Source organism: Rattus norvegicus, chromosome 3, assembly GCF_021556685.1.
Source record: "Rattus norvegicus strain SHRSP/BbbUtx chromosome 3, alternate assembly SHRSP_T2T, whole genome shotgun sequence".
NCBI classification, from domain to species: Eukaryota; Metazoa; Chordata; class Mammalia; order Rodentia; family Muridae; genus Rattus; species Rattus norvegicus.
This window is the reverse complement of record NC_141536.1, coordinates 46418707-46443492: the sequence shown is the minus strand read 5'-3', so window position 1 is coordinate 46443492 and position 24786 is coordinate 46418707. Positions and strand designations below refer to the sequence as shown.

The 24786-nt window shown below is 39.4% G+C and overlaps 1 protein-coding gene across 14 annotated transcripts in view; it reads left to right on the top strand.

Moving 5' to 3' along the window:
- Ifih1 (interferon induced with helicase C domain 1) overlaps positions 1-24786 on the top strand; it is a 48113-nt gene that overhangs the window by 13193 nt on the left and 10134 nt on the right. For all 14 annotated transcript variants that reach the window (XM_087653827.1, XM_087653820.1, XM_087653823.1 and 11 more), the window contains 7 exon segments: positions 8636-8740; positions 14635-14861; positions 18851-19061; positions 20088-20305; positions 21484-21600; positions 23619-23742; positions 24233-24511. In XM_087653827.1, the coding sequence (XP_087509953.1) occupies positions 8704-8740; positions 14635-14861; positions 18851-19061; positions 20088-20305; positions 21484-21600; positions 23619-23742; positions 24233-24511 (1213 nt within the window). In that variant the 5' untranslated portion in view covers positions 8636-8703.

Genomic DNA, 24786 nt, shown 5'->3' with positions numbered 1-24786 from the left:
TAGCTTTTCCTGAAGGTCCTTCAGGAATCGCTTTTACAACCTTCTACCTCCTTCACACCTCACCAGACAGCGCAGTGGCTCGAGCTAAACTGGTTTTAATGACATTTATCCTTCCTCCAAAGGGCGACAGACTAGAATCTCCTGTGGAAAGTTCTAGATGATCGTTTCACCCTCTCAGCACATGTGGGGGTTGGCATTTCTTCTTTTCTGCTCCTTCACTATTCAGGATTGACTGCTTGCACTGACTGGAATTACACACACACACACACACATACACACACCATGTGTGTTTACCACATACCTTACGTGTAGGGTAGGAGACACACTGAGAGAAATATGGGGAATTTAGGGGAAGCAGGAGGAGGAAAATGGGGAGTAACAATAATATGTTATTGAAGACAGTTATGAAATTCTCACAATAAAGAAAAATGCCTGAGAGAGATGCTGTCTCCCCCCCCCCCTTGAAATGCAGTTTTTTCTTGGTTTAATTAAAATAAACAAAGATTTCCTTTAAAGCATTGTCTTTCCCAAATTAACACAGTAATTTCTAAATGGCAGCTGCACATTTTAGAACTGCAGTGGGATGGTCATGATGTATATGGCTCTCCTGCCTTCTGAAGTCACTGGCAATTTTAGAACAAAATATCACAGAATTTTGATGTTTCCTTTGACCATATTTACGTGGAAGACTCCAAAGGGACTTATCCCATTCTACAGATTATTTTAATTCTATACAGTTACAGAAAAATTAAAGTCATTTCTAAATATCTGCTATTGCTTGGGCAAAACAAGTGAGTAGTTACTTTTTAACGTGGCATTTTTATTATTCTATTTTAGGAAATGAAGTGCTATGGTAAAATAAAAGTATAGTAAATGAAAAAAAAAGTATAGTAAATGAGATTTCAAACAAGGGGACTGCTACTGGGTTTGGAAGGAACACTTTTACATAACACTGCACAAACAACAAATCCTGAAGCTTCTCTTTGGATCCATTAGAGCACCTTGTTTGGACTCTAGAAATGCAAGTACCTCAGAACGATCAGCAGAGGGCGCTTTGACATTTATAAAGAGAGGATGTCTCTGCTCCAGTGTGGAAAATGATAATGTAACTAGCGTGCCATGTGTGAATATACAGTGCGCATGACCCAGCACGCGTGTGTATATTTTGATTTATATATTCGTTCACGTGAAGATTTTAAAATTCCACCCCAGCTAATGAGCTCACCAACCTGCTTGTTTTCAGACTGTAATACCTTCTTTTTCATTCCCCCATATGTTCAGCTCCTTAGGTTTATCCGGTGACATTATGCTTTGGAATATATTGTGAAGATATTTTGCATAGATCATGTTCTGTAGGAGGGGTTTAAAAATTGACCTTTATAAAACAGGCTCTTTCTCCCTGGCCCAATCTGTCACAGCACTTTTTTGGTAGTTGTTGTTTTGTTTTGTTTTTTGTTTTCTGTTTTTTGTTTTCTGTTTTTGTTTTTGTTGTTCCTTTTCATAGACCAAAAGTCCAATCTTAGGCTCAGTCTATACTTATTTCTGTGAAAGTGTCACGAAATTTATCCTTGCACTTAAGGATCCGAATAGCGCTTCTTATCCCTATCCTGTAGAAAAATCTAGCAATTTTTTAGAAACCTAGAAATAAATGCCACAACATTTGAAGCTAAAGGAAGACCATGACTGGAGCAGTATATTACCGTTTCAGAGTTGGCTCATATTATGTGGTCCATCCTTCATATTTTCTTAAATTCAGTTACCATTCACTGGGTTTGCAGTACTGCAGGGGCCATTTAAGGGTAGATAGTAATTTGAAGAGAGGGGGAGGGAAAGGGAGGAGTATGCTGGGATTAATGCTTATGAAGGATTTTATGTTCCTTCTTTTCTAACCGAGCGTGTTCTGTGACTCACAGCTGCACAGCTGTTCTAAAAGGGCTATCAGCCAGTCATCCAGAGTTGGGCGATAATGCCACGGGTATTTTTATCAGTAAGAAAACTGAGTAGTGCATGTCTACAGCGAAATTAATATAGATTGGGTTTATTTTATAACTTCAAACAACTCTTTGAGCAGGATCATCACAAAGCGATGGTCTCAAATTTTGGTTTGATTATCAGAACTTACCTTCTCTACCTTGAGTTGTGAAGAAGGACTGAAAGCCAGACTAGTGGCAAGAGAGAATTGAGTTGGTCAGGGCACACCAAACCATTTTGTTCATATCTTAATATGATATGCTCTGGATAGGAAAATATGTATCACAAGCTCTCAAAGACAAACAGTAACCAAGTCAAGGAAAATCAATAGAAAGGAAAGAAAAGCCCCAAATCTAGGTGTTAAAGGGTTTGGAGGCAGACTTGAGAAAGAAGGAAGGTTACCCCAAAGAACCTTAGCTAGGCGGGAAGGACAGACATTCGTCTGAGCCATGGACGGCTGCCTTCTGGTGGTTTTGTGAACAGATGTGACTGATAACATTTCAGGCTGAGTGAACGTCACCACTAAAGGAAGTTATAAGAAAGCTTGAAGTGTGTCAGAAATGTGATGTAAGAGGGTGACTGGGGACAGAAATACACATTAAGACCTCTAAGACCGAAGAGAACTAATGTGTCTTAGAGATTTTTCCTGCTGTTGCCCAAGGAGAACAAACAAAACAAAACGAAAATTAAAACTCCCTTAAATTAATATTTCATTGTCTGGATATTCATGAAATACCATCACAGTGCATGTAAGAAATTACCCCAGGGCATCACGCTGGCAGCTTGGCATTGCTCATGATGAGAAGATGTGTACCTTGGAAGTTGGCAGTCATTTTAAGCCCCGGCAAGAACCTGTCATTGAGCATTACCTGGGCACCCTTAGTGATATCTGCGCTTGCACTTCCCTCCGGTCTGGTTAGGATCGCTTAGGTCCTTCAGCCTTTCCAGCAGGCATCTATGAATTTAAAGTTTCCAAGTCATCTTCTTCTTTCTTACAGTCCATGGCTGCTGTTAATGACAGGACTTCTAGTGTGGTTATCAAGGTCTAGAATTGTGAATGTCTAGAACATTCTACCTTCATCATTAAGTTAGGGGGTAAGTTCTCCTGGTAGGTGTAGTCACTTTTACAACCCTATATTTTAATAACGTTCTTTCTGTGTTTGGCCCCTGGAGCAAAGGATAGCAGGCAGAGATGATAAACGTTAAGCCAACATCGTTATGCATGACTCATATTTAATTCTAGCTGACATATTTCAGCACACACATACATGCGCATGCACACATGTGCACACATGTGCACATGCACACACGCACACACGCACACATGAGTGCGCTTACACACGCACATACATACACACATGCATGCACGCACTTACGCAAACACACATACACCTATAAACAGGAGCAGAGGAGCTCCACGAATGGCCATGTGGGCCTGTGGCTCTAAGAGAGATTTTCTTTTTCTCTTTGGGGAACTCATTTCCTAGAAGCTTGGATCCAGGATAGAATATGCAAGGTGGGTGGAGGTGGCTTCTCTCCATTCTGCAGGAACACATGTTCCCTGGCACACAGAGCGAACTATGACAGACCAAAATGTGAGCGTGTGTGTAGATCCATATACATAGAGCTGAAAATAAAAGTAATCTATTTCCTCTCAAAGAAAAGATTGTTATTCCTAAAGAAAAGGAAATATGTATTATTAGCAGTATGAAAGTAAGCCCGTTTAAGGGGTCCACGCAGCCTTGTGTCTGTGCCAACACAAGGATGTGCTTCAAGCTCTTGGGTTAATCTGTGGCAAGAGCATTATGTTTTTTTTTTTTCTTCCTTTTTCTTTTTTTCGGAGCTGGGGACCGAACCCAGGCCCTTGCGCTTGCTAGGCAAGCGCACTACCACTGAGCTAAATCCCCAACCCCGGCAAGAGCATTATGAAACTCGAGGAAAGATAGGTATGATGTTCAAGTGTAAGGCAAGGTCACAGTAAGAGAAAAGTATGACTTCTCTGAGAGATGGAATTCAGTGAGGTGTAGACCCTGTCCCCACCAGCTCCAGGGAGAACAGAACAGAGCATATATGTTCTTCACCGAGGTACAGGGAAATCCTTTTCGCTGCCGCTGTTTCCTGCCGCATGTAAACCCACTTTTCACCACAGAGAGAAGCTGTGATGGATTGCTGCAAGAAGGAAAAGATAGAGTCCGCAGCGTGAAAAGTTTCTAGACTAGGAGAAAGTCTACCTGAGGGAAAAGAAGTTGCGTTTTACTTAAGGGAGCCTTATAGGAAACACAGTATTATTTGTTCATTGCCTGCTATACTAGTATATTCCAGCAGAGGGCAGACGTTGCATTAAAATGAATCTAAACTCGCCAACCCTCCCACCTCCCCATCTTTGCTTTCAATATTTTATTGTGAATTTTTTTGGTTTCTAAACGATTTTTAAAATGTTTTAAAAGTATGTAAGGTCTATAACACATTAAAAAATACGAAATTTCTAAGATTCCAGTAATATTTTTTACTATTACCAAAATATTCAAAAACGTGTTTCCAAAATGAAGAGATTTTTTTTTTGCCCCCACACATGATTTTACAGCCTCTCTTAGAGATTACTGTCATTGTAAGCAAAGCTGTTGTTTTTATCTTACTTGTGAAGTTATTATTCTTTATTTTTTCTTATTTTGAAAATCCATCTATCTCCTAATTGAACAAGTATGATTTTTTCCTCTGGCCCCAATTAATTCCATATAGACAACTATATTAATAGACATGCCTGCCATTTTCAAATTTATTTCCTAGTTGGCTTTGATCACTCCCTTAGAAGAAAATGACATATGTAAAAGTCAATTAAGCCCATTGAACACTGTGATTCCAATATATGATACAAATCTACAAGAGTTTATTAAATTTATTTCCCTTCAAAAATCTTGTCCCTGGTTTAACAGGATCACCATTACAATAAAATGTAAAACTGTAGAAGCGACTATCTGTAATTTTAAATGGAAACAAGCCACCTGTGAGCAGTGGCTGAGTTCAGATCTGGGAGGCATCCCTGGTCTCCAAAGCACCGGATCACTTCACAGGAAAGCCGTGCCTCCAACCTCTGCTTTGCATGTCTTCTCTAAGAGGAAAAGTGCATTGCTTTGAATCTTAGAACCTTCCAGACTGACCTGCCTTGGAAACGTCAAAGACAAAAACAGGAGGATCATAAGTAAATCAGTTGTAGCAATTCACTTTTGCTACATAGACTCGAAACATGGTTTGTTGTTGTAAAAGAAATGCATCAACAATTTCTTGGTATTGCTTTTCTGGAGGTATATATGCACACGTGCACGCACATTTTCTTAAATCGATTTCAAAGAGAAAACCTGCAGGGAAGGAACTTTCAGTGCCGCTGGAGATAGACTATTTTCTTTATTATTAGATTTCTTTTCTTTAATGAATCTATTTCTAAGAAAGAACAAATAATATTGCACAAAAAAGGGCTGCTTGGGAAATTACATTGCCTTTTGTGAGGAGAAGCTGGGGCTTGCGTGCACTTTAAACAAAGCAAGGGAGCTCTCTGTCCACCTTTTTACCGTTACAGTGATCTCTTGACCGAGTTGCTAAGATTGGGTTTGTGCTTTGAAGGCAGAAGCGTCCCTTCGTGATAGGTGTGCAAGTGCAAGTGTGGAGAAAGGAGTGGAAAGTTGGTGTCCATCCATGAGTCAGAATGTATTAGCAAAGAGCCAACATCTCTCTAACTTGTTCCTTGGAAGGATAAGATGGTTTAGTTTTTAGGGAGACCTTGACGTTACAATGAAATTGATGTCTTAAAGTGAGCTTCATTTCCCTTAGCACCGAGGATGCAGAAGCTTAGAGATCCCCTGCACACGAATGATGAGTCATGAGCGCTGAGTAAGAAGCACTGGGATGCTGGGTGACACGGATGAGTCATTTAACCTCTCTGAATATTGGTTTCTCACCTTTAAAGTTGAGTTGCTAATGGGGGTGTCTACGGCAGAAGATACTACCATAATTTGCATTACATCTGGGAAAGCTCTGAGCTCAGTGTTTTGACACCGTACAAGATGTGATTGTGAAATCTATGTAACCAAATACTGAGCTTAATCCGCCACCCGCTGTATTTAGTACCAATGCTAATGAATATTATCAATTATTCACTAATAATTATCAATAAATTATCTGCTTACTCTGTATGCAGCTTCCACCACAAACTTACATATGCTAGAACGAAGGCGGGGAGAAAACTCGACTTAACATATACCGAGAATGAGTTTAAGATTATAGTTTAACTGCTAATCATTGGGGAATGAAAAAAAAGGTCAAATAGGATTTCTCTATCTATTGCACTGGAAAAATTTATCAGGAACAATATCTAATTTCTAGATTGTGTTTATTGGCATTTTCCAGCTCTCAATTCTACATTTAAAATAACAAATGGAAAATATGTCGAAATTTACTTTTTGCCACAGAAATCTTGGCCTGTGTGTCTAGACATGGAATTATCTTTGCAATGACATTCTCCCATCTTATTTTACACCTTGCCTTCCCCTTACAAATCATAGTCTCTTTTCATCAGTACATCTGCCCAAAACGCTCTTCGACTTGACAGTTCTATCCCACACTCGCCTCTGAGCTTCTAACAAGACATACCTCTGGGAATTGCAAAGTGCCATATTTAAAAATCTCTCTGTGAGATATACAGGTTTTCCCGTGTAATCACGAGGGATTCCTCAAATCTGAGTTCCGGAGCTAATCTGTGACAACTGATAAGCACAGTATTTTCACATTAGTGTATTTATGTTGTGCTAATATAGTTAAACAGTATGCATGTCCACTGAGAGTCTTTGCACAACTTCCTTTTCAGCTTCTAATTTTTTAACGACGATGTCTTACGTATTTGATTAGCATGGGCTGAAATTCCGATGTTATCTTTCAACCTAAATGGACTAAATGAAATTGTAGGGAGAGGCCTAATAGGCCAAGGACATATTCCATAGGAACAAAAGTACACAACAAAAAGCAAGGAATTACTGATACACAAAGCGTGAATGGCTCCCAGATATTGTACTCTAAGTTAAGAGAAGGTTGTATGTTTCATGAATCCAATTGCAACACATTCTAGAAAGGATAAGGCTGGGGAGCCAGAATCCAGACCAGTGGTAGGCAACGGACAGCAGGGAAGTATCAAGAGCAGAGAAGCTCGAGGGTACTTGTAGGGGGATAAAAATATCTCCGTTGGTTACCTGTGGAACGGGAAACATTTGTCAAACTCATTAAGCACACACTCAAAAAGAGTGGCCTGTGTGAGGAAGCTCTACGCATCTGATTCAGAATGACGAGCCCCGTCAAATAAAGAACATGCTGGTAACTTTGAACTGTACATTCTCCCTCTCAAGCTATACCAATAAATATACAGTGTATTTGTTTTTATCTATGTCTATTTCAGCGCTTAAAAAATGTGGCACTGATAGGATTTGGCCTATATGCATAGAAGCAGAATTATAATGACAGTAGTTTTAAATAACTAACTGGTATCTTGATATAGTTCACTAGGGTTTGGAGATGAAATGATAGTTGCCTAACAAGTTAAAAGTGTAAATGTTACACAATCGAATTAATTACAAGAACATTATGAAATAAGATATGATGTCCTTTTTATAGGATAAATATACTTAGGATATATGTAGAATAGTATCATTTGATTCATTTCAATTAAGCTCTTCTGCCAGCCGGGTAGATATTGTGTAGCATTGCACAGTAGTCACCAATTAAAACAGGTAACTGATACCACACCCATCTTACGTAAGAGGGGCCTAGGATCACAGCAACCCGAACGGCAAGTTTCACGGGTCTTTCTGATTCCAAGTCAGCTTCAAGAGCTCCTGTGCCCCGAGGTTTCTCTGTTGACTGTGAGGCTTGCTCCTTGACAATGAGATGACATACATCTTGGGAGATAAGCTGGAGAAAGAAAGAAGGATGTCAAAGAGGAGTGACCCTGACCTGGGAGCGCAGCAGTGGGATTCGGGGAAGGGCATTCACTTGCCATTCATATTTTTGGTTGGTGGCAGCTTCCTATAATTATAGTAAAGAGAAACATTTCCAGACTCACAGACTCGAGCAAATGTAATGCCAAACGTCAGTCATATTCTCTTTGAGAAGATCCTTTTGGAGCTTTTGAAATTCATGTTTATTTATCTCCGAGATGATAATTCCATAACTGGTCAGCAGGTCTGGATACTTTATTAAATTTTATGCCTTGCTCATTCCAACGCCATTGTGCATGAAACAGCCCAACGATTTTTATACTAATTTTTGTTTAAAAGTTGCTCTTAAGCTTAGAAAACCTTTCTCGGGAGACAGAATTTATGTGTACAGGTAAGATCCATAATTCAAATCCCAAATGTGCAGGAATTCACATTTCCCTTCCTGTTGGGTGTTAAGGACTGTGGGTAGGTATCGGGGATTTGAGTCATTCTGGGCAGCTGCTCATCCTTAGTGCAATGTTTTCAGTGGAGCCTGTGTGAAACTTTACCTTTTATTCAGGCTTGCTTGGGTGTGCCTTCCCCACTTGCATTGAACTGTATGTACTGAGTGCTGTAGAGGTGTGCAGTTAAAATACGTTTATTCTCAGAAATATTTTTTAAATATTTTAAAATGTTTTCCTTTGCAGAATCAGACACAAGTTTGGCAGAAGGAAGTGTCAGCTGCTTCGATGAAAGTCTTGGACATAACAGCAACATGGGCAGGGATTCAGGCACCATGGGAAGTGATTCAGGTACTGCCTAACTGTTGTGTAAACCTGAAAAAAAGTGTGAAACAAGACACCATAGAGTGGGACGCACGGGGGCTGTGCGTAGCCTCCCTAATGGATTTATGCAATTAAAGCAATTTTTTTTCAACAGCAAGTCATTTTGGAACTTTGCCACTTACTCTCTTTAACAGTGTAACTTGCTCAAGTCTTATAAGAAAACTAGAATCTTGATCTAGTGTGTGCCTCCGGGTCAGGCATAAGTCACATCTCATAGACTCGCGTCACCCGTGCTGTCCATGAAATCTGCTCAAGCTAATTTAACTGCACTTAAATTCTCTGTGCGGTTTGGCGTATTTACCTCTTACAGGATTGTTCTTCTGGTCAAGTGTACTAAGACAGGATATTAATACTGCTGGTAATAGTATTGTGACTGCAGAGAATATTTAGGGCCCCTCTTAAAACGATAGTCTAGCTAGAAATTACACATAAACAAAGCTAAGTGAGATCTGATTTGGATGTAGTCAGAGCAGAGCCTACATGGGGTTTTGGTCAGTAAATGAAAACCTGAATAGGTATCTCCCATCCTGTTCTCCATATTGGCTGCCTCTCACATCTGCAGGAAGTGAGAACCCCTGCTTCCAGTGTCCCCCGCTCCTATCAATACTTCCTCTTATTAGGCTTCCTAACTTGTCAGCTTGGTCGATGCGAATTATCTCATCCTATCTTTTGAATGTTAGGTCCTGGGGGCTGGAGGGATAGCATCTTTCGGCGGTGGCTGATGGGTTATTGATGTCCTACTGCTCACCTGTCGATATTAGCCTAAAAGGACGAAGAAAATGCACTGCAAAAAAAAAAAATTAACAAACCAAATGAGTTGGCAGTAAGCCAGTTGAGGACCAGAGGAAAACTGACAAGTTAAGAAACAAGTTATCTTCTTCTTCCCCTTTGTGATTGGGTTGCTTTTACTTAGAAAGTACGGCGTGGTTCATTTTGTTCTGCGTTGTAAGAGTTACAGAACTACAGACAAATAACAGGGGGGAAAGAGTTTACATAGGCATGCCCATTTGCCTTAAAAGTATTTGAAATCAGATTATACCATATGTATGTATGTGTGTATATATATATATATATATATATATATATATATACACACACACACATACACACACACACACACACACACACACACACACACACACACACATATGTCCCTCCGAGTTGCACTCCTGCATCCTTTACAAGTTAGCGTGAGGAAAGCCAGTTCACCAAATGTCAGTCATGACTTTGTCATTTAGAAAAGGGGAGGGGGGGCTGAAGTCAGCTTGTTTTCCATTTAGATCGGTCAGTGTTAAGTTCTCCCTGTGGACTGAATGTGGTACTCGATCTTTGTTGTGAAAGAGTTAAATTTAATACCACTTCTACTGTGTGCCGCTGATGCTAAAACTCTGAATATACTCTAGCTGACAGTGTCGGTCCATATGGGTTGTTCTGAGAGCTGCTTTGCCCTGTCCTCGTCTGTATTTGTCTAAGTAAGGGCTTCTCAACAATATTCATTCACTCAATAAATATCTAAAACGCATCCTCTATTTGCAGGGCATTTTGCCTACTTAGAGCTGTTAGCAAATACATTTGCCGATTTCTCGTCTTCAATGTGGCATGAAAGACATGATAAATCTGAACGCAACCTACTTTCGAAAAGCAAACACATTTTCAAAGGCAAATAACGTTTTTAAAAGCAAATGCATTTTCCAAGGATGCCCTTCGAGGTCTAGATGGATCAGTGGTTAGGAGCAAACAATGATTTTTGCATAGCGGGCAGTAAAATTTGGAAGTGATAACATTTGTGGAATATTTGACCCTTAAGTGCTTACTAAATCCACGTAGAAGTCGTTTAATAAGAGCTTTTGGTAAATTGCTGAAAGATTAAATGCATGTTGGCTCATCGAATAATAAATACTGCAAGAACCGAAATTGTTTTCACCTTTCTGGCCGATGTCATAAGGGAGCTTAATCTCCATCTCACTAACCCCCCTTCAAAGGTGCCATAGGCAGTTGTATTATGATCTTTGTGGACATATCATAACTATAGCAGGATGTGATTGCTAGCGCTCTTTGAGCTTAAATAGTCTAATTAGGTTACAAGATTTCTCTTTCCCCCGCTTTAGAAAGATATATTGCTTCTCAGAGCAGTGACACTTTTTGTCAATCCATATTGACCTGATATGGAGAATGTGCCTCCTGCTATTTTGAGAAGATGGTCTATTAATATTTGTCCAATAGGAATGTTTTTTCCCGTGGTTACACACTATAGGTAAGAGGATGCTTTGTCGATTTCAAACACACTCAGTGGCAGACCTTTCCTCTCCAAGAATAACTCAGCTGTCAAAATCCATGTGAGAATGAAATTTGCCACATGCTGCACTTCCAATAGAATGCTATTATTTAAACTCCTACTTCATTTCATTTCTGACCATTTACATGTTGTGATATCATTTAAAGATATTCAACTGGCTTTTATTTTAAAGGGAATGTGCAGTGTATTTTAAAGCCTGTCACTACTTTAAATACCATTTTTATTATTGGGCTTAATTGATTATGATCTCGGTTATATTGACGATAGAGTTGGGTCATGTTGATTCTGTAATTGGGTTATATTGATTACCGCAGAGAGAGGAAAGGATAAATAAATAAACCAAAATTAAACATTTAATTTTTGCTTGATACTGGCTCATGGCTCATTGATTTCAGCCCAGTTTTCTCCTTCTGGTGATAGAGAAAATGAAACTCCTTTTTTTCAATTACTTATATGGATGGTTTTTTTCCATCCTTGTGTCAAAAGATGTGATAAGGCAAGAATCAGGCAGAATATTTAGCACTAACCCAGCATATTTCTTTGGATGCTTTTCTCACATTGAATCCAACTCTATTTTTCTTTTCCAAATCCACTCTATTTTTCTGTTTTAAATCTCTTGGCTGCCCACTGGACCTCCTAGTCTTGACTGGTATAGGTCATTTATGATATATCAGGTAAATTATATATTACCTTCATTCCCGATACTGAGGTCCTTTGAGAAACAAGTTTGCGGGCTGGAGAGGTGGTTCAGCCGTTAGAGGCTAGACTCACAACCAAAGATATAAGAGAAACAAGTTCACGTCGGCAGGATAGCATACAAGAGATGCCTTCAGAATGAATTACTGGCACATGACCAATTCAGTAGCAGCGAAACCTCATAACTTTGATTCTCGGGTCAAATCTTAAAAGTGGTGGACCTTTGACTCTTCTAATCCCTTTTAGTTCTAATAATATAATAAAAACCCACTATATTTTATTTGCCTTTTTTTCTCTGATCCCTTAAGCACATACTTGACAAGAAACAACTTGGGGGAGAAAGAATTGCTCTAGTCTGTGGTTTAGCTGCTAACACTCTACTGTGGTAGAGCCAGCATGGGGGGTGGAGGGGCTGTCACTCCCACTGTAGAAGCTAGAGAGTGAATTGTTTTGCTTAGTTCTCAGGCAGAAGGAAGCAAGTTGTTCAGACTGTAACTCTCAAAGTTTCCCCTCAGGTCAGCCCAGTTACTCACCACCTCCAGTGAGACCCAACCTTCCAGGACATCTTCCCCAAGCAGAGCTACCTGTGGAGGACACAGGAGACTGTGGGTCACTTCCCTTTCAGACTCTAACACATGCACTGGGAGCTCATTCATTTTACTTGGGTTTTGGGTTTCTGGAAAAGAGACCTAGGAAATCCCTAATTTTTCCTCTTTTTAAGATTTGCTACCAGATGATATAATAGAAAACCTAACAATCAAAGTGGGAAAATCACTACCAAAAAAGTACACACGATTACCACAAGGAATGCAACATTCATTGTTTTTAAATCTATACCAAACTTTTGATAGAGTAAAGTTAACAGGGAATTTATTGATACGAATTTCTGTGTCTTGACTTAGAGGACTGCTTAAAATGTGTCTTTCATTATTAACTTGCTCTTTTGGGAGAAGTTGGGTAGTCATACTTTTAGCCGAGAAGAAATGTTAAAAATTTTATTACTTATGAAAGCCAGTTGGTGGGAACGAAATGTTATCATTAAATAAATCTGAACTTTACAGAAATATAATGGGAAGTGAATTTAAGATGCTGATGGTCTTGTGGATTCTTTTTTATGAAGAAGCCGTAGAGTGACTCTGCGGGCGGATGACCCAACCATAGTGTAAACGTATTGCATCTGCCTTTATTCATGCGTAAAGGCAAATGCCCTGCTTACCCTGTAGATGGTTCCCACTACCCACTAAGTGCTGTTTGGTGTGACTTTCCCTACCCGTTCAGATAGTTCTAGCTCAGCAAGTTGAAACCCACGTAAACACAACCAACGTTTTGCGGAAAAGGAGCTGTCAGCAAGTTTTTTAAAGCTAATGGGTTGGTGTTAGTTTAGTCTTATTGTGGCCATTGATAAGGGGTGAGCACTCTTGCGTGCATGCTGAAGTACAGATAAGCACTGTCACTTCACCCATCTGATGCTGTAAAGCACAGGTGGATGTTACAGTTGAAATAATATTTGTTTTCCTACATTGCGCGTGGTGAGCAGTGCATTCAGGGCCTTTCCTCTCGGCTAAGGTGATGGGGAAACATGGTCCCTTCCGAACAACATAGATCTCAACCCAGACGTGTCATAATAAAATTATTCTAGCATTTATAAAACCACCACGCTAGCATTTACTTCGTCAGCGCTTTTGATTTAATAATGTGTGTGTTATGGAAATACTTGCAGTGGATTTTGCTAAAACAAAACTACGTGACAAACTAAAACTACGTGACAAATCACAGTTTAGCTTAAAACTACACAATTATGTTTTATCATTTGATTACTAATTAAAGGAAGTGCTTTACTACTGTCCTCTAAGTATGCATTATAGCTCAGTATCCTCAAATGCAAATGATATCCCCACACTCTGTCTCTTTAACTCTGTCTTTCTCTGTGCCTCTCTCTTTCTCTCTCTCTCTCTCTCCCTCTCTCTCTCTTTCTCTCTCTCCTACACACACACACACAGAGACAGAGACAGAGACAGAGACAGAGAGACAGCTCTTCATGTCCACAAGTGCCGCATATACAGATGCTATTAACTGTGCATCCAAACTATACTTTTTAAATTTATACTGAACATAGAACTATTTTGTCATTACTCCTTAAACAATAAAAAGTTATTTATAAAGCATTTACACTATTATCAGATTTAAAAGTAGAATAATCTGTCAGAATATATACATACACACACACATACATATGTATATATGCATGCACATGACATACAAGTGATGTTCCAGTTTACATATAGCCCCAGAGCTCCTAAAGGCTCACAGATACCAGTACATGACAGCAGGCATGTGCTTTGTAGCATTTAGTTATTAGGTTGATATTTTAGCAAATTAGGGAAGTTGTTCCAGCTGTTATTTTTCCATCTTTTTAATAAGAAAATAACATACATGAGAGCAGTGAAGACTCATCAGTCTTCCTTTGTAGCCCGCCTTGCTTTAACGGGAGAAGGGCTAAGAGAGACCCAGAGGACAAGAGACCGAGCAAAGACCCCAGAAATCCTGTACATTAGCAATAGGGACCTACAAGCCCACACAACATCCTTTCTGCGATCCAGGAGGGGAACTGCTCTCTCTCTGAGAACTATCCCCTATATGCTCCTCCCAAGGCCTCTATGCTGTTAATTCACTCCATCATAGGGAACCTGGTTCAGTCCTGAAAGACAGAGCTGACACACCCTAGTACAGCAAGCAGAAAGTGAGGTAGTGAAACACAGAGGACAGGACCTTAAACTGCTAAACCCTAGCATCAGTTTCGGGACTTCCACACCTTCTCGTCTTCATTGCCTTTTCCCTTACACCACTTTTCCATTTTTGTTTCTCTCAGATGAAGATACCATCATGGGGACAAAAAGAGCATCCCCCAAGCCAGAACTGCAGCTCAGGCCTTACCAAATGGAAGTGGCCCAGCCTGCCCTGGATGGGAAGAATATTATTATCTGCCTCCCCACGGGGAGCGGGAAAACCAGAGTGGCAGTTTACATCACCAAAGATCACTTAGACAAGAAGAAGCAGGCGTGTGAATCCGGGAAGGTTATCGTCCTTGTCAATAAGGTATATGCCCCTCTTTGTGTCAGTATTCTCCCTTTTGTGTCATTATTCTGAAGGTTTTCGATGATAATGTTTATAGCAACAAATCACACGCAGATTCATTTAATTAGGTGTAATGTCAATGAAACCATTTATTTTCATTTTTATCTTAAAGTTATATATTTAAATCCTAAGAGATTAACTTTGAAATTGATTTTTTTCATGAGACTAGAGCATTAAGCTAGATCTAACTTACATATAAAAATTAAATATGCCAACTCACACCTTTAAGTCCAGTGGATTTGAGCATGTGTGACTGGAAAATGAAGATCAACTACCTTCTCTTAAAGTGTCTTTAGCCACTTAATGAAACATAGTATTTACTCTTTATCCAGAACATACAAAGCAGAGTGTGACTGAAAGATAAAGAAAAACTAAGTGACATTTTACCCAATCGTAGATAAATATGTATCACATTAAATGCTGTTGAACTTTTCTTTGAAAATTTATATCCTGCAAAGGTCCTCCGAGTCATCTTCATATTAACGTTATAAACAAAATGTATTTATTTGAATTTTATTTAGATAGATGAGAATTTATGTACTGGTAGACTAGGAATATAAATTTAAATCCTATTAGAACTTTGACCTCAGACAAATTTGAACATTTTCTAACTTTTTAGTTGTCTAATCTCAATCTCTCTCTCTCTCTCTCTCTCTCTCTCTCTCTCTCTCTCTCTCTCTCTGGTGTGTGTGTGTGTGTGTGTGTGTGTGTGTGTGTGTGTGTGTGTGTGTGCATGTATGTACTTGCTCAAAAATTAAGAGTCTATTAAATTTTCATATTTTCTTTTCTTTCTTACACATGGAATTTAATAAGATCGTATAGGACAGGATTGGGTCCTAAATCCACAGGGAAAAAAATAATGTTATTAAGTGAATCCAAAGCCACTTAAACTAGTGTCTTTCTTCCTCTAGGGCAGTTCTGCATTTTCTGACTCTTAGCCTCACCCCCTCTTCTCTCACAAGTTCCCTTCCCTATTTATCTGTCTCTGTGTCACATACACCGCCTCATCCAAACCACATAGCTTCAAAGCCCAGTAATTATCTCTCATTAATTTCCCTCTCTATCTCCCTCCCTGGTCATAGGACCACAGACTCTTAAAAGCTGAGAAGACCTTTGTAATGTAGCTTTCTTCCTTTGCAGAGAGACATGTCACTTCTGTTGGTTAATGCCTGCCACCAAAGATGTCTCTCGTCTTTCCAACAACCACAGCCTACAGTTCTTCCTACATTTTCCACTCAAAGAAATGCGTGCATGCGCTCACTCAGACTCACATGTCCTGTGGAATCCACAGCCATTCTTTCCTCTGTCGTCCTGGAGCACAAGCATAACTCTGGGCTTTGTGACAGCCCTGTACACAGAAAGGGCAACATCCTGAGGGTACTGGGTGACCCCATGAGTCATCATGATTCCCAGGCATCCTCATAGTCTCCCAGATACAGTGCTGAGCACTGGACAAAATGCTGTAGATGCAGTCTGAGGAATGCGGAGCAGAGGAGAGAGGAGGTCTAACTCAGTCCAGGACTGAGTTCATTGGTACATCAGAATTTCATACTAAGCTAAAACCTTCTTAATTTACTTTTGGACAACTAACTTTCAAGCTTCGATGTATGCGCCCAATATTTTTCTTATTTATGCTGTCTGATCATTTTAGATATGTTTTATTATTTTATGTGTATGAGTGTTTCTTTTTTGGGGGGGTAGGGAGGATGTGAATAAATAAATATATATTTTAAACAAAAGCATTATAAAATTGAAATTGTCTAAATACAAGATTGCATAATACATGAATACATTGTATAAATACAAAGATATTGTAAAAATATAGCAATCAAGATAATTGAGTGCAATTGACAATTATTACAGAGAGAAATAATATGGAAATAGGGTCAATATTGTACATCGCAGAAGCAACCTAACCAATTTGTATTCCAAACCTGGATAATAACATTATAAATATACAATCTTAAGTAATATTAAGTAGCTGTCAAACATTCTTCAATTTCCCATTTTGCAATATTTTTGATGGCTGAACTTTCAATGGCATTTTCCCACCGAATGAGCAGTGAAAGCATCACTCGGTTCTCCTTTGTCCCTTCTTGTTTTCTTTGAGATTACTAAAAGGACTTTTCGCTAGCTCTCCATTTAAAACATAATTCTTTGCCGTGTTTCCTTAAATACATTTAAAGAAACTTCAGTTTTAATCATTGATATTTCTGTTAGGAAACCTCTGATTTAGGAATGCAGCATATTCCTGTCTAGCCCACATGCAATGTATTTTAGCTTTCAATCTAGAATACAGAAATCTTGGTCTCTAATACCATTTACTTTCGTCTCCATCCTTTCCAAAGTTATAGCCTTCAAGTGCAGAGAGAAATGCAAACACCACCTGTGCTCCCAGACTTTCCATTTCCTATCTAGAGCTTCAACATCACGAGAGAGAAGTCCCAGGTTCCTTCAGATGCTGTAATGCAGCCCCATATGATTCAGCAGAAGTGGGGAGCAGTTGGGCTTGATTAGTCTTGGCACGCAGTCTGTCACATCTCAGGAAAAGGCTCCAAGAGGACCACACACCTCCCAATTAGCCATGTCAGACTTGCATCTGCCTTCCTCTGTGTCCTTCAGTGGGAAGTCAATGCCACCCAGAGTGAGTTTCAAGATTGTCCAACGGTGACCGCATTATCAGGCAATCACATTATGAGGGATAGAGTGTGCATGCGCAGAAGCCTGACCTTACCGTTCTTCCTGTCAACTTTCTATTTGCTATACTATATACTCCAGGAATTCCATTTTTATATCGTCCTAGGATGAAACTCTCAAGGTAGCTTGACTCCGGTGTTAACAGTAATTGCAGGCTGGCAGTATAGCCCAGGTGTTAGAGCAATTGCTTGGCATACAGGATGCCAGGAGTCCTGTCCTCAGCACTACAACCAAATCTTGCTTTCATGGAGTTTGCTTGTAATTGCAGCACTATAAAGAGGTAGAGGCAGACAGATCAGGAGTTCAAGATCATCCTAAGCTACACAGGGCCAGCCTGGACTAAGGCATAACTCCCGTTCTCAAACAAAAACAAAATTTAGGAATAAGATAGCTTAACCTGTCTCCTCCTTAGTCTGGGAGGTATTCTGAGTGACTAGCAATTAGAGGTGTCACCAAGGTGTCAGCAGCAACTTTCAACAGATAGTGTGGCACATACAGAGTTGGTTAGAAAGGAAGTGAATTTCTACCTTTCCTACCCTTGCTTGCCACTTTGTTTTGATTCAAACACCAAAGCCATTGTGGTAATTCATTCTCTCCTATTTCATACATTCTCCTAGAAAGTATGTTGATGCTACTGTCCACATTCCCCGATCTTTCCAATTTTGTAGTCAGATAGCAGGATCTCAGGCACTAAGAGTAAAGGATCTTTAAAGTAAAGGATCTCAGGAGTCTTCTGAGGACTATGATATAGAATTTAATATTGCACTTAATGTTCACAGCTGACTCCACAACTTAAGAATCAATTTAGTACCAGTCACACTTTCAATTTAACTCTTGACTGAACCACAGCTTACCAGAGCCCCTCCAAGGCTTCCTTTGGGAAGTCAGTTGTTCTTCCTCTATAGTATCAGGCTGCTGTGTCTCTGAGAGAATAGTTACATTGTGTGTGATGGTTGTTCTTTTAGTCATAGAATATGTATTCGGTGACACGGAGTTACTCTGAGTCAGCAGCCTTATCTTAAATTCCTTCATGTTATAGATATAATGTCTACATCTAATACAAACACAATGGATATTTAATATCAGATGGGTAGAAGGAATGATATATAGATGGCGATAATCAAATTAACCGACTGAATGTAAACATTTCTCTTAGTGCACATGTAATCCTTTGACTGGTATCCCTCGGCGCCTTTCTCCTTCCTCTCTATTTTTATGAAGTTTTAAAAATTCTGTATGTTCTCATTTTTAAGGTAATGTTAGCAGAACAACTTTTCCGCAAAGAGTTCAACCCGTTCTTGAAGAAATGGTATCGCATTATTGGATTAAGCGGCGATACCCAGCTGAAAATATCTTTTCCAGAAGTTGTCAAATCTTACGATGTTATTATCAGCACAGCTCAAATCCTTGAAAACTCCCTCTTAAATCTGGAGAGTGGGGAAGATGATGGTGTGCAGCTGTCAGGTTGGTTGGAGTGATTATTTTTAGAATAAAAAAGGCTGAGAGGAATATTAAAGATAGTAACAGGGAATGCTTGTTAAATCATTTTTTATGATGAGAAGTAGCCTCAGTCTATTTAAGTTACATTTTATTTCACAAGGCTTCATTGAAGTGCTCTACTTCCCTGCAAGAAAAGGACCAAAACCAGAGAAATGGTTAACTTAATGGCTTGCTTTTGCATAAGTATATCATTACTAAATCAAGTACTGTGTTCTTCCATTACTTCTGACACACACACACACACACACACACACACACACACACTTTCAACTTATCTCTTGATTGACGCATACCTTACCAGAGTCCCGCTAAGCCCTTCCTTTGAGAGACTAATTTTCCTTCCATCCTGCAGTTACTCTGCCTGTGTCTCTCTCTGGGAGAACAATTACATTGTGTAGTATATGTGTACACACACACACACACACACACACACACACACACACACAAATTGTTGACAGAGTCGGTTAGAATTACCTTCTTCACTATAGAGTAAAACTACAGTCCTGCCTACATTTTTGGAATGATTAAATAGTTGGGATCAAAACAGAGAAAAGTAAAAGTAATCACAAGAATTAAGCACAGAGTTTAAAAAGCGCAAAGCCATCGGCTCTCTGGATAATACTCTTTTTCACTTGGTGTTGCAAAAAAGGACTTTATCGGCCTAAAATTAAAAGTTTATTCTAAAACCAAGTGGGACTCTGGGAAGATTTTGTGGTGGTAGTTGTTTGTGTGGAAGAAAGGTGTGACTTTCACTAACACTTTCTGCATCCCATCTTGAGACAGGGATGACAGCTAGCAGGAGTAGTGCTGTAGTGGACACACGACTATTCGTAGTCATAAATTTTACTACTGGTCACTGTTAAAATTATACCAGCAGATTGACGTAGGGGGTGTGCCAATGCTATGCCCAAAGGAAAGCGATTCTTCAAAGTTCTTGTGTTGCTGTAAGAAGCCAGTTTGGGTAAACAGACCTTCTATCTTTCTGTTAAGACTTTTCCCTTATTATCATTGACGAGTGTCATCATACCAACAAGGAGGCAGTCTATAACAACATCATGAGACGGTATTTGAAGCAGAAGTTGAAAAACCATAAACTCAAGAAACAAAACAAACCAACAATTCACCTGCCTCAGATACTAGGACTGACAGCTTCACCGGGTGTTGGAGCAGCCAAAAAGCAATCTGAGGCTGAAAAACATATTTTAAATGTAAGTCGCTGATTTTGTGTATAACCAAAAATAATGCTATATCAAATGACAAATGCCTATGGCTCTTAGGATTTTAAGTAGTGTTGAGAATTCAAGTGCCAAAAGCTATTTGCTTTGGCTCTAGAAAATAACCTCAGTCTTGTACACCAAGGTGATATTCTTGATAAATACCTGGGATGCGAGCAAAGGATAGTAGTTTTCATTCCCAATGATGTCTTACTCCATGACTTTCAAAGTGGCATGCTTTCCGTGTCTCTTTGCCTTATGTGTCAGCCTAGAACATGGGTTATTCAAGTTAAAACAGAAAAGAGGCAAATGCTGTGGTTCCCACCTTTAATCCTGGCACCAAGGAGGCCGAGCCCAAGCAGACTGCTGTGAGTTTATGAGTTTACATAGTGAGTTCCAGACCAACCAGTGCCTCAGAGGGAGACCATCTCAACATAAGGGGTTGGTTGGGGTAGTGGGAAATAGAAATGTGAGGACCTTTTTATTAAATATACATTCACCAGCTTCCCCAGATGGGTGCCATCTAAAGTGCTGCTGTCCCCAGATGGGTGCCGTCTAAAGTAGTGCTATTGATATCAGGTAGTAAGTGGGTCAGAGTACTAAAGCCTCACAGTAGGTTGAAATCAATAGAAATTACTAAAGTAAACAAGAGGCAGAAAAGGATTGTCTCCAAAATTCAACTCATGACTGGGATAAAGGCCTAACTTCTACCTATGATCTAGGCACAAAGACTAAGGCAGCTCCTCCCTTTGTGCTGTCTTCTTGTACATAGACAATAATAAGATTATGGTCCATGAACATCATGGCTGCCTGATATAATCAGATGATAGTTACTCCATAATTAACTCCTGTGAATTTGCACAATTTTTCTAGTTTTCTAAGTCCCATATTACAGCTACAAAGTGAAAACCAAAGGACATCTTTTTTCTAAAATTGAACTTCAAATATACTTTTGAAAACATCAGAACAAATATTATGGATTATCATTGGTTAATTAAATCCATAGTAATCAATGCTAAAATACTGCATTCAGTAAATAATACTGTACATTTCCTGAATGAAATATTATGCTACATATCGATACTAAAATGCATATTATAATTTTCTTACACGAAAAATTTCCTTGCATTGGGTTGTAAGAAAGGGATACTTACAATGTGTCTCTTTTCCAGATATGTGCCAATCTCGATGCCTTTACCATTAAAACAGTGAAAGAGAATCTCAGTCAACTCAAACACCAAATAAAGGAACCATGCAAGAAGTTTGTGATTGCTGATGACACCAGAGAGGTATGAGAAGCATTTTATATACACTTGTCTGACAACACCATATCCAATGGAGTATTTTACATTTCGCCATCTGAATATTCTCATTAAACATCAAACAAGCCATGATTTTATACCTTTAAAAGTTGACAGGAGGCAGCAAAGACTGCTAATAATTGTCAGCACCATCCTCCTCCTTCTGCTTATGAGATATAGCTCAGTGCATGGCTACTTCTGAGTCTTGGAGGAGTGGAAGTATTGGGCCAGAGCACTGGACAGTGAACTAGAGGGATTATGGGAGTTGGTACCCTCATAGAGTCTCGGCGTTTGGTCTTGGCGTTTGCCGGATTAGCTTCTTACCAATCCAGGGAACGATTTTGTTGGCAATGACAATAGAAAAATCCTCATTTGCAATCTTTTCTTTTTGAAAACCGACTATAAAAAATGAAAAATTAAACATACTAGTACCTTTCTGGTAAATACTTTCACTGATTTAATAAGAATCAACTTATATTCTGTTTGGATGTTTTGTTTAGTAGAATATTCCTATCTCTTGTAGAATTGAAAACTTAATAGGTTTGTAGAAATGTAAAAGAAGTTTAATTCCACTAGAATCTGCCATTGGCCTCATAGGGCTACTAGGATTTAATGTTGAGATATGAGTGTAATAGGTAATACTCAGAATGCTGTGAGCACCAAACCAGTGCCAGTGGGAAACCTCCACGATGCACTCATTTTCATTCTGAAACTGAAGCGGCCGGAGTGTCGATTATATTCGACCCACTTTTACATTTTTCTCACTTGGATTTACCCGAGGAGTTCAAATTCATGCTTCTATTCTTGATTATCCATATATATATTTCCTCCATTTGCCATTTTTTTGTCTTAACTTTTACAATTACTCTTCATTAAAGTATGATGCATGGGAAAAGCACAAGATGTACTTGTGGATTTTCATAAGCTGACCGAATTTGTTATGCAAAGAAAAAAAATTAGATAAAGAGTTAGCTCATTACAACGACCTCAGAACCCCTTCTACCAGTCCCCATGCCAAAGGAAACTTGGTTTTGTTTACATTTTGAACTTTGTCCAAGTTCAATCACATAGCATACATTCTTTCATATCTGGGTTTTTCCAAAGTATGCCAATTGCTTTTTAATTTTGGAAGTAATTACAGAAGCCTGTTTCGAGTAGTTTTGGCTACACTGCTTCGTGCTCCTGGCTGTCTGCAGGTATGAACCTGCCCAGGAGCTATCTAGAATCTGCAGATGAAAGACACACACATTAGCTCATTTTAAAACTGCTTTATTGGTTGTGTGGCTAGCGTACCCTTACCATTACTCCTAGCGAAACATCTCTAAATCTGCCCTCAACTTAGTTACCTGTTTACCTAATGTGAAGCCCATTGGTCTTGTTGCCCAAGGCACTTTTGGGCCGCCCTTCCGTGGGCCACTTTCCTTTTCCACCTACATTTTAGATCTCCCCTGCAGCTCTCAGTCTGTTCCTGTCTCTTTACCCAAAGTCTCCTCTTCTTGCCCTCTGCTCTCTGCTAGCCTCCGGGAACCTGGTAGTCCTGCCTCTTTCTTTTCACACAGCCATTGGCCACTGGCATCTTTATTGATGGATCAAAAACCAATTGGAGCAAGGACCTTCTGTGTCCGTAAACACAGATTCCCAATTAAATCAAAGCACCATAACAACTCATTTACATAGGAATGCTACCTAAGTGAAATTAAAGACTTTCTAAATAATTGTGACATTAACTCAACGAATATTTTTAATTGCCTTTAACTTTCAAGCTTCGTAACATTCACTGATTTTACTTTTTAAAAAGTTATGGTAGTGGTTTCGAGTCAAGTAACTCCTGAAGTAAAGATAAAACTGTAAAAACCAAATGTAGTGAGCCACGAAGTGATCAGAGATTAATGTTTCATTGTCTAGGTAACGATTCTGAACCAATCACATTATAATATGCAAATCGTTTTAACAAAGCTAGTGAATGCCAGTTTAAATATTAATAATGTTTATGTCATTGTTTTTAGAATCCATTTAAAGAGAAACTTCTAGAAATTATGGCAAGCATTCAAACTTACTGCCAAAAGAGTCCATTGTCAGATTTTGGAACCCAACATTATGAGCAGTGGGCTATTCAAATGGAAAAAAAAGGTAATTTGGGTTTTGACCTAACTGCTTTTCCCTTGTTTACATTAAGATTTTAGACAATCGTCTCAGACACAGAAGCAACCTGAGAGCAAATGGAACATGAAACAGAATTTCTGTTTTGGGTGTAGGGCAAGCCCACACATGTTCTAACCCCTCATCTAAAGAAAGAGGTGTCAATTCATACAGTTTTCACGTCCGTTTATTATATATAAAGTATTAAGGCAGCTATCCGCAGCGCTGTCTTCACAGGCAATTTTACTGAGGTGTTTCCCAGGCTTTTCCTCTAAGGTTCAGGTCCACATTCCGGCTCTCATTGAGCTCAGGCAGCAAGAGATGGAGTTGGAAGCCACCCTCCTTAGAACTCATGGCACATACGGAGCCTCGCTCTGTGCCAGCGCCACAGTGAAGTCAGTTCTGACTGTTTAAGCTCACAACACAGTTGTAGGATAGTTTTCTGCCCTTTGCCTCACTCACGGAGTTTATTCTTCCAAAGCTGCTAAAGACGGAAATCGCAGAGATCGTGTCTGTGCAGAACATTTGAGGAAGTACAACGAAGCCCTACAAATCAATGACACGATCCGAATGATTGACGCGTACAGCCACCTGGAAACGTTCTACACCGACGAGAAAGAAAAGAAGTTTGCAGCCCTCAATGACAGCGATGAGAGTGACGACGACGAGGCCAGCAGTTGCCATGACCAACTTAAGGGCAATGTAAAGAAATCTTTGAAACTGGACGAAACGGATGAATTTCTCATGAATTTGTTCTTCGGTAAGATTCAATATAGCACAAACCATGTGTTCCTGCACCGTCCTCTCAGACAGGAACTCACGGCTTTCTTTAAGTTTTCCAGAAGGCTCTCAAAATTCATCTTGAAAGAAAATCCCATGAAGACTGTGGTTTATAATTTGATATGACAGGTTAACTTTTAGTTGTGTGACTGTAATTAATTATTTGATCATCCAGTTTTACTGCCAAGACTATTGCAATTAATTAAATAAATAGTCTGAGCAATAAATATATCACAAGATTACCTGAGTCATGTC